This window comes from Haematobia irritans, chromosome 4 (genome assembly GCF_050003625.1).
Source record: "Haematobia irritans isolate KBUSLIRL chromosome 4, ASM5000362v1, whole genome shotgun sequence".
NCBI lineage: Eukaryota > Metazoa > Arthropoda > Insecta > Diptera > Muscidae > Haematobia > Haematobia irritans.
The window spans coordinates 187,315,397-187,326,777 of NC_134400.1; the positions used below are offsets into that span (position 1 = coordinate 187,315,397).

Below are 11,381 nucleotides of genomic sequence, written 5' to 3' on the forward strand. Positions count from 1 at the left end.
ACCAAATTGGGGTAAAACTCTGGCTTCTGGGACCGGAATAGTCCATATCGGGCGAAAGATATATATGAGAGCTATATCTAAATCTGAACCGATTCAATAAAATTTGGCACACTTGACTATAGTACTAATTGTTCTTCTTGTGGAAAATTTTAAGGAAATTAGGGCTCTGGCTTCTGGGGCCATATAAGTCCATATCGGGCGAAATATATATATGGGAGCTATATCTAAATTTGAACCGATTTCAATAAAATTTGGCACACTTGACTATAGTACTAATTGTTCTTATTGTGGAAAATTTTAAGCAAATTAGGGCTCTGGCTTCTAGGGCCATATAAGACCATATCGGGCGAAATATATATATATATATATGGGAGCTATATCTAACTCTGAACCCATTTCTTCCCAAATCAATAGGGTTCTATTCTGAGCCAAAACACATATTTGTGCCAAATTTGAAGTCGATCGGACGAAAACTGCGACCTAGACTTTGATTACAAAAATGTGTTCACAGACAGACGGACATGGCTATATCGACTCAGGAACCCACCCTGATCATTTTTGCCAAAGGCACCATGTGTCTATCTCGTCTCCTTCTGGGTGTTGCAAACATATGCACTAACTTATAATACCCTGTTCCACAGTGTGGCGCAGGGTATAAAAAGTAAGAGAAATATGCAATTTTTTTATACCAGTTTGCAAGTTGCAATAAAATGAAGATTTCAAAACACAATAGCGGGCATGCTACCCATTGCACTACGGTACCTCCCAAAAATGTTCATTATGTTAGAAGCCTTCTTCACAAAACTCCTTGGAGATTATTCCCCTGGGTGAATATAAAATGGGTCCTAGTGGCTTTCCTACTACCAACCTTGGAGCTTATTCGCGTAGCTCGGACCAGGGGAGGGCTCTACATCTGTGGATTCTCCTGCATTATCTCCTTGGTCTTATTCACTTAGTTCGGATTGTAATACAACTTCACCTAAGAAAAGTTTTTTATACCCTGCGCCACACTGTGGAACAGGGTATTATAAGTTAGTGCATATGTTTGCAACACCCTGAGGGAGACGAGATAGACATATGGTGTCTTTGACAAAAATGCTTAGGGTGGGCTCCTGAGTCGATATAGCCATGTCCGTCTGTCCGTCTGTCCGTGAACACATTTTTGTAACCAAGGGATTAGGTAGTAATTTAATCCCAATCGACTTCGAATTTAGCACAAGTATGTGTTTTGGGTCAAAATAGAACCCTATTGATTTTGGAAGAAATCGGTTCAGATTTAGATATAGCTCCCATATATATCTTTCGCCCGATATGCACTTATACGGCCCTAGAAGCCTGAGTATTACCCAAATTTGGTTGAAATTTTGCACTAGGAGTACAATTGGTAGTATAGTCAAATGTGCATAATTTCATTGAAATCGGTTCAGATTTAGATATAGCTCCCATATATAGTTTTCGGCCGATTTACGCTCATATGACCACAGAGGCCAATTTTTAACTCCGATTTAGTTGAAATTTTGCACAGGGAGTAGAATTAGCATTGTTGCTATGCGTGCTAAATTTGGTTGAAATCGGTTCAGATTTAGATATAGCTCCCATATATAGCTTTCGCCCGATTTACACTCATATGACCACAGAGGCCAATTCTTTCCTCCGATTTAGTTGAAATTTTGCACAGGGAGTAGAATTAGCATTGTAGTTATGCGTGCCAAATTTGGTTGAAATCGGTTCAGATTTAGATATAGCTCCCATATATAGTTTTCGGCCGATTTACGCTCATATGACCACAGAGGCCAATTTTTAACTCCGATTTAGTTGAAATTTTGCACAGGGAGTAGAATTAGCATTGTTCCTATGCGTGCTAAATTTGGTTGAAATCGGTTCAGATTTAGATATAGCTCCCATATATAGCTTTCGCCCGATTTACACTCATATGACCACAAAGGCCAATTTTTAACTCCGATTTTGTTGAAATTTTGCACAGGGAGTAGAATTAGCATTGTTGCTATGCTTTCCAAATTTGGTTGGAATCGGTTCTGATTTAGATATAGTTCCCATATATATGTTTTTCTGATTTCGACAAAAATGGTCAAAATACCAATATTTTCCTTGTAAAATCGCCACTTCTTAGTCGAAAAATGACTCTAATTTTCCTAAACTTCTAATACATATATATCGAGTGATAAATCATAAATAATTTTTTTTTTTCAGATTTAAATGTTTCTCATATTTTTTTTACTAACATTGTGTTCCATCCTAGTGCATTAGCAGACTTAAATTTTGAGTCTATAAATTTTGTAGAAGTCTATCAAATTCTGTCCAGATCGAGTGGTATTTAAATGTATGTATTTGGGACAAACCTTTATATATAGCCCCCAACACATTTGACGGATGTGATATGGTATCGAAAATTTAGATCTACAAAGTGGTGCAGGGTATAATATAGTCGGCCCCGCCCGACTTTAGACTTTCCTTACTTGTTTTTTTATAGAACTCTGTTAGAAGCTTTTTCCCGCTGTACGGATGTGAAGAGAGTGTTCTGGTGAATGTTAGTCGTCTTGCTTCTACTTCAAGTGACTGTTAGTTTGATTGCTGACTTACTTTTTTGCTGTCACCATATATGTTTTTACTAAAATTTAGATTCTAGTCTATGATTTCCGAGGGAATAAAATAACCAAATAACATTTGACTCTCACCTCGAGCTGGATTATTTAAAAGACAATATAAGGTATTAATATATTTCACTTTTTATATTAATTTCCTTTCAGAGACAATGATGACATCGCCGAAATTTCAATGCCAATGACCACTTACTCCTAGATCAGTTTCTGGAACTCTACACAGTTCATTAGAATTAAAATTACTTTAAAATATAATTAGTATATACAACTTAAAATAAAATATATTTATAAAAACGCTATAGAAAACTGTATTTCTTATGCAAAAAATATTAATTAATCTATATTATGCACTAGTACAGATCGGGGTCTACATCAAAAATTTATCCTAAAACTATAAAATACCTCCGGTTTTTGTCGAATTTTTCAAAAGCATTTTTTGTTGGTTTGTGTCGCAGCTTTACGAGTATGGAAATCTTGGAATCACCCATAATGACTAGAAGTCAACATGCTTTCAATTTGAATTTCAACTCGTTTCACACCTATACATTAACACAGCGCTGTTTGGTTTGTGTCACAGCTTTATATGTATAGGAAAATTTGAATCACCCTGTTTGCATGAGTACTCTCTACCTATAAGATAACACATATATATTACAAAGCAAAATTCTCTCTGTTAATCTATTACAACTACAATAGCAATGCCAAAAACCCAAACGCTTTCGTTAAGTTTCTGATATTACAGGCTGGGGATACCTTCATCCATTGGTTGGCTGTAATTTATAGTAGAGGTGTGCGCGTGACACGAAAATGTCGTCACGCGAGTGTTTCACGCGTCAATCACGTGAGTCGTGAATAAAATCTGAAACAACCCTCGTGAATGGGACTAAACTAAATATGTCGTGCCTGAGTAATAAAATCGATTCGTGAATGTGCGTGAATAAAATTTCTGAAAAGTCACGCTCACGAAAAAAATCAAGATTTAATTCTTACTCGTATGTTAAATGAAATTGATTTAGCTGTCGAACAAAATTTTATTTATGAATTTTGTTACCTTTGCTCATTCCCGGTTGGAAAATGTCGTGAGTAAGCTGAATTGTCGAGAATCGTGCGTGAGCGTGAGTCTGTAAAAGTAGTTCGTACATGGCCGTGCGTGAGTACTTCTTTTCATTTCGTAAATGTGCGTGGGTGTGAGTGGCTACGACAGTTATCGTGCGTGAGCGTGCGTGAATAAATATTTGACTTCGTGAATGTACGTGAGTGTGAGTGAAATTTCATTCATGCTCGCACCTCTAATTTATAGGCTATAAATTACAGCCAACCAATGGATGAAGGTATCCCCAAAAACATTAATACAGTATGGATGATATGTATTGGAACCAATTGCAGGTGCTACACTCAAAAAAAATGAACTCTCTATTTCACTAAAGCCAATTTAACTTTATTTTAGTTCATGGAATTATTATGTTTGGAGAAAGTTTTCTTTACTCTGATAATTTTTTGTGTACGTTAGTTAAATTAACTAAACCCGAGGAAAAAAATATACTCAAATGAAGCATAAAGATTAACTAAATTCGTGTCTTCTACAAAATAGTTCAGAATTTCTTTAAATTTGTACATTTTACCAAAAATGCGTCCATCATGAACTTCGTATGTCACTAAAGACATTCTTGCAATTTTGAACTCCAAGTTTTTCCTTCAAACTACAAAATTTTCTTTAATAAGTGAAAAAACATAGTTATGTCTAATAAATTTTCTTGAATTTGTCGAAAAATATTTACTTATTGTTATGACATCGGCGTGATGCCAACGTTTGTAATACTGTTTAGTTAAAATTTTCTACAAATATTCAAAATTTTCTAAAATTAACCGAAAGTTATCTTCCTGGTGGGTTCACTGTTTTTTCAGTGTATCATTTCAAAACTGCTTGTCTGACAGGTGACAGATTTATTCCAGTTACAGTGCATTTTATTGTTTATTCAGACATAAAGGTGATGGCATTCAAGCGTGACAATGTGATTGCTTTATATTTGGCTGGAAAACCACAAAATGTTTATTTCTATACAAATAAAATTTTGACAAAATTTTCGATAGAAATACAATTTTAACAAAATTTTCCATAGAAACAAACTGTTGACAAAATTTTCTTCAGAAATAAAATTTTGACAAAATTTTCTATAGAAATAATAGTTTAACTTAATTTTCTCTAGAAATAAAATTTTGACAAATTTTTCCATAAAAAATAAATTTTTGGCAAAATTTTCTACAGAAATAAAATTTTGACAAATTTTTCCATAAAAAATAAATTTTTGACAAAATTTTCTACAGAAATAAAATTTTAACAAAATTTTCTATAGAAATAAAATTGTGACAAAATTTTCTATAGAAATAAAATTTCGATAAAATTTTCTGTAAAAATAAAATTTTGACAAAATTTTCTATAGAAACTTTTGAACAATTTTTTATAAAAATAAAATGTTGACAAAATTTTCTATAGAAATAAAATTTGGACGAAATTTTCTATAGAAAAAAAATGTTGACAAAATTTTCTATAGAAATAAAATTTTGACAAAATTTTCTATAGAAATAAAATTTCGATAAAATTTTCTGTAAAAATAAAATGTTGACAAAATTTTCTATAGAAACTTTTGAACAATTTTTTATAAAAATAAAATTTTGACAAAATTTTTTTATAGAAATAAAATTTTGACAAAATTGTCTATAGAAATAAAATTTTGACAAAATTGTCTATAGAAATAAAATTTCGATAAAATTTTCTGTAAAAATAAAATTTTGACAAAATTTTCTATAGAAACTTTTGAACAATTTTTTATAAAAATACAATTTTGACAAAATTTTCTATAGAAATAAAATTTGGACGAAATTTTCTATAGAAAAAAAATGTTGACAAAATTTTCTATAGAAATAAAATTTTGAGAACATTTTCTATAGAAATAAAATTTTGACCAAATTTTATATAGAAATGAAATTTTTACAAAATTTTCTATAGAAATAAAATTTTGACAAAATTTTCTATAAAAATAAAATGTTGACAAAATTTTCTATAGAAATAAAATTTTGACAAAATTTTCTATAGAAATAAAATAGTGACAAAATTTTCTATAGAAATAAAATAGTGACAAAATTTTCTACACACAAAGGAAATTTTATTAAAATTGAGCCAACGAACATTTATAATTGGTACAACGAAACATTTTCATTAAGACAACGAAAATATTCGTTAATACTGCTAAACGTTTCGTTGATTAAAAATTTATTCATTATATTAAGGATAAATTTAGTTATATCAATGAATTTGTTTCATTGGCTTAATTTTAATGTCACATTTCGTTAATATAATGAAACTTTTTCTGCCAGTGTATAGAAATAAAATTTTTACAAAATTTTCTATAGAAATAAAATTTTGACAAAATTTTCCATAAAAAATCTAAATTTTTGACAAAATTTTCTATAGAACTAAAATTTTTGACAAATTTTTCCATAGAAATAAAATTTTGACAAAATTTTCTATAGAAATAAAATTTTAACAAAATTTTCTATAGAAATAAAATTTTAACAATATTTTCTATAGAAATAAAATTTTGACAAAATTTTCTATAGAAATAAAATTTTGACAAAATTTTCTATAGAAATAAAATTTTGACAAAATTTTCTATAGGAATAAAATGTTGACAAAATTTTCTATAGAAATAAAATTTTGACAAAATTTTGTAAAATAAGATTATTTTGAGTGCGAGTAGCAACCATGGCCTAATATCTGGTGGTGCACCATTCGGGCTTGGGTACAAATAGAGTGCCATTGAGTTGAAATTAGAATTCCACTTCAAATTTTCTTCTTGTCTCTATTATAGTAGGGAATATTTCGTGGAAAATCTGAAAATGCCCTCATGCCTTTAGATTTTATAGACACAACTTACATAGTCCTACAAGCATACAATTAAAAAGGACTTCTTAGAATGTAGTCATGCGGATCAACAATTAGTTTGCTTACCACAATATCTAAATGATTTTGTTTTGGCAAACACCAAATACTGCATTTGGTAAACCAATTTCATTATCCTGGTTACCCCGTCCTTTCTCCTACACAAAATCAATTTTGACATTGGCTTTTGAAAAATTCTTCGATAGCAAATATTGGTCATTATTCGAAATACTTTTGTTTGATTTAATAGAAAACTCCTAAGGAAAATGTAGCTTCTTAATTTTATGAGAAAGTTCACCTTTAAAAGCTAATGCAAACCTTCCACTACCACCGACCATTTATGCAACCCATTGCTTGAGAATAACCCACACTCTTGCAATATTGTTCTCATAACTTTGTGCAGAAGTATAGTACTACACAAATATTTGCTCAAATTTAAGTACCAAAATAAGGATACTCGTACTACGAGGATACATCGTACATACATACTTACTAACCCATACGAACAAGTGCCCACAACAACATAGCAGCAATAGTAAGAAGACGGAGGTGGTATTGGAGCAACAGGGATAAGGATCATAAACATAAAAAATTATGAGAGAAATTCAAATTACTCATAAGAAGAAAAGTCATTTTGTCTGTCTGCGAAGTCAGTATGTCGCAATCATACGATTATATACCTCTTCGCTCGTTGTATATAAGAGCTGTAGTTATTATATATAATTATACGTGTGTGTGTGTATATAGTGATAGTAGTTGTAGTTTAAGAGAACCAAACCGGATATATGATTCCCATAAATAAAACATAAAAAAACTAAGTCGAAGGGGGCCGACTTCATTGTAGCCTGCTACACTTTATACATTTTATGTGCTTTATACAAACGATTATATTTTAGAAAAATTTTCACTTCTACAAATTTTATTTCTATATACATATTGTCTAAATTTTATTTCGATAGAAAATTTTGTTAAAATTTTATTTCAATAGAAATTTTGTCAAAATTTTATTTGTTCTCGAAAATTTTGTTACAATATTATTTCTATAGAAAATTCTATCTAAATTTCGTCAAAATTTTATATCTATAGAAAATTTTGTCAAAATTGTATTTTTTTTTATAGAAAATTTTGTTACAATATTATTTCTATAGAAAATTCTTTCTAAATTTCGTAAAAAATTGTATATCTATAGAAAATTATGTCAAAATTTCATTTCTGCAAAAAATTGTAAAAATTTTTATTTCTGTAAAAAATCTTGTCAAAATTTCTTTTCTATACAAAATTGTCTAAATGTTATTTCTATGGAAAATTTTGTCAAAACTTTATCTCTATAGAAAATTTTGTTAAAATTTTATTTTTTACAGAAAATTTTGTTAAAATATTATTTCTATAGAAAATTGTTTCTAAATTCCGTCAAAATTTTATTTATATAGAAAATTTTGTCAAAATTTTATTTCTATAGGATTTTTTTTATTGTTATAGAAAATTTTGTCAAAATTTTACTTCTACAGAAAATTTTGTGAAAATGTTTAATTTTTTCATTATTTTATTTCTATAGAGAATTTTATCAAAATTTTATTTTTATTGAAAAAATTGTCACAATTTTATTTCTATAGAAAAATTTGTCAAATTTTATATCTATAGAAAATTTTGTCAAAATTTTATTCCTATAGAAAATTTTGTCAAGATTTTATTTCTATAGAAAATTTTGTCAAGATTTTATTTCTATAGAAAATTTTGTCAAAATGTTATTTCTATAGAAAATTTTGTCAAAATGTTGTTTCTATAGAAAATTTTGTCAAAATTTTATTTCCATAGAAAATTTTGTCAAAATTTTATTTCTATAGAAAATTTTGTCAAAATTTTATTTCTATAGACTATTTTGTCAAATTTTTTTTCTATAGAAAATTTTGTCAAAATTTTATTTTTCTAGAAAATTTTGTCGACATTTTATTTCTATAGAAAATTTTGTCAAAATTTTATTTCTATAGAAAGTTTTGTCAATATTTTATTTCCATAGAAAATTTTGTCAAAGTGTTATTTCTATAGAAAATTTTGTCAAAATCTTATTTCTATAGAAATTTTTGTCAAAATCTTATTTCTATAGACAATTTTGTCCAAATTTTATTTCTATAGACAATTTTGTAAAAATTTTATTTCTATAGACAATTTTGTCAAAATTTTATTTCTATAGACAATTTTGTCACAATTTTATTTCAATAGAAAATTTTGTCAAAATTATGTTTCTATAGAAAATTTTGTCAAGATTTAATTTATATAGAAAATTTTGTCGACATTTTATTTCTATAGAAAATTTTGGCAAAATTTTATTTCTATAGAAAAATTTGTCAAAATTTTATTTCTATAGCCATTTTTTTCCAAATTTTATTTCAATAGAAAATTTTGTCCAAATTTTATTTCTATAGAAAATTTTGTCAAAATTTTATTTCTATAGAAAATTTTACAAGATTTTATTTCTATAGAAAATTTTACAAGATTTTATTTCTATAGAAAATTTTATCAAAATTTTATTCCTATAGAAAATTTTGTCAAAATTTTATATCTATAGAAAATTTTGTCAAAATTTTATTTCTATAGAAAATTTTATCAAAATTCTATTCCTATAGAAAACTTTGTCAACATTTTATTCTTATCGAAAATTTTGTCAAAATCTTATTTCTATAGAAAATAGCGTCAAAATCTTATTTCTATAGAAATTTTTTTCAAATTTTTATTTCAATAGAAAATTTTTTAAAAATTTTATTTCATAAAAATTTTGTGCAAATTTTATTTGTATAGAAAATTTTGTCAAAATTTTATTTCTATAGGCAATTTTGTCAAAATTTTATTTCTATAGACAATTTTGTCAAAATTTTATATCTATAGAAAATTTTGTCAAAATTTTATTTCTATAGAAAATTTTATCAAAATTTTATTCTTATAGAAAACTTTGTCAACATTTTATTCTTATCGAAAATTTTGTCAAAATCTTATTTCTATAGAAAACTTTGTCAAAATCTTATTTCTGTAGAAAATTTTGTCAACATCTTATTTCATAGAAGATTTTGTCAAAATCTTATTTCTATAGAAAATTTTTTCAAAATTTTATTTCAATAGAAAATTTTGTCAAAATTTTATTTCTATAAAAAATTTTTTTTTATTTCTATAGAAATTTTTGTCAAAATCTTATTTCTATAGACAATTTTGTCCAAATTTTATTTCTATAGACAATTTTGTAAAAATTTTATTTCTATAGACAATTTTGTCAAAATTTTATTTCTATAGACAATTTTGTCACAATTTTATTTCTATAGAAAATTTTGTCAAAATTATGTTTCTATAGAAAATTTTGTCAAGATTTAATTTATATAGAAAATTTTGTCGACATTTTATTTCTATAGAAAATTTTGGCAAAATTTTATTTCTATAGAAAAATTTGTCAAAATTTTATTTCTATAGCCATTTTTTTCCAAATTTTATTTCAATAGAAAATTTTGTCCAAATTTTATTTCTATAGAAAATTTTGTCAAAATTTTATTTCTATAGAAAATTTTACAAGATTTTATTTCTATAGAAAATTTTACAAGATTTTATTTCTATAGAAAATTTTATCAAAATTTTATTCCTATAGAAAATTTTGTCAAAATTTTATATCTATAGAAAATTTTGTCAAAATTTTATTTCTATAGAAAATTTTATCAAAATTCTATTCCTATAGAAAACTTTGTCAACATTTTATTCTTATCGAAAATTTTGTCAAAATCTTATTTCTATAGAAAATTGCGTCAAAATCTTATTTCTATAGAAATTTTTTTCAAATTTTTATTTCAATAGAAAATTTTTTAAAAATTTTATTTCATAAAAATTTTGTGCAAATTTTATTTGTATAGAAAATTTTGTCAAAATTTTATTTCTATAGGCAATTTTGTCAAAATTTTATTTCTATAGACAATTTTGTCAAAATTTTATATCTATAGAAAATTTTGTCAAAATTTTATTTCTATAGAAAATTTTATCAAAATTTTATTCTTATAGAAAACTTTGTCAACATTTTATTCTTATCGAAAATTTTGTCAAAATCTTATTTCTATAGAAAACTTTGTCAAAATCTTATTTCTGTAGAAAATTTTGTCAACATCTTATTTCATAGAAGATTTTGTCAAAATCTTATTTCTATAGAAAATTTTTTCAAAATTTTATTTCAATAGAAAATTTTGTCAAAATTTTATTTCTATAAAAATTTTGTCAAAATTTTATTTCTATAGAAATTTTTGTCATATGGACTATATACCTAAATCTGAACAGGTTTTGTGAACCATAGGAAATTGTTGGAAGACAACATTGAAGCATTTATTTGTGAGATATCGACCGAAATGTTGGATGGAATATGCAACATTTAATTGAAATAATGTTCAAACATTAAATTATTTGGACAAGTGTCGTTTCAAATAAAGATTTCATGTATTTCTCGGAATTTTATGTTTTTCTTGACAAATTTTCCTATAGCTCCTAAAACTCACCCTTTACTCTAACATCATGGACCAAACTCGAATAGTTTGAAACTTGTTTTTAAATTGGGAAAAGGTCTGAGAGTCGACACCTTTGAAATTTTTAAAAAAAAAAAAACTCAACATTACAATCCCTAGTATGAAATATCACGTTCCAAAAATAAAAAAAAACTACAAATGATATATATATATATATATATATATATATATATATATATATATATATATATATATATATATATATATATATATATATATATATATATATATATATATATATATATATATATATATATATATATATATATATATATA

The 11,381-nt window shown here is 26.3% G+C and overlaps 1 protein-coding gene across 2 annotated transcripts in view; it reads left to right on the plus strand.

Annotated features, from left to right (window-relative positions):
- The window catches only part of mthl8 (methuselah-like 8), a 42,014-nt gene extending 39,082 nt beyond the window's left edge, over nucleotides 1-2,932 (plus strand). For both annotated transcript variants that reach the window (XM_075306291.1, XM_075306292.1), the window contains exon 7: nucleotides 2,769-2,932. In XM_075306291.1, the coding sequence (XP_075162406.1) occupies nucleotides 2,769-2,820 (52 nt within the window). In that variant the 3' untranslated portion in view covers nucleotides 2,821-2,932. The remainder of the gene's footprint in view (nucleotides 1-2,768) is intronic.
- Nucleotides 2,933-11,381: the final 8,449 nt, after the last annotated feature.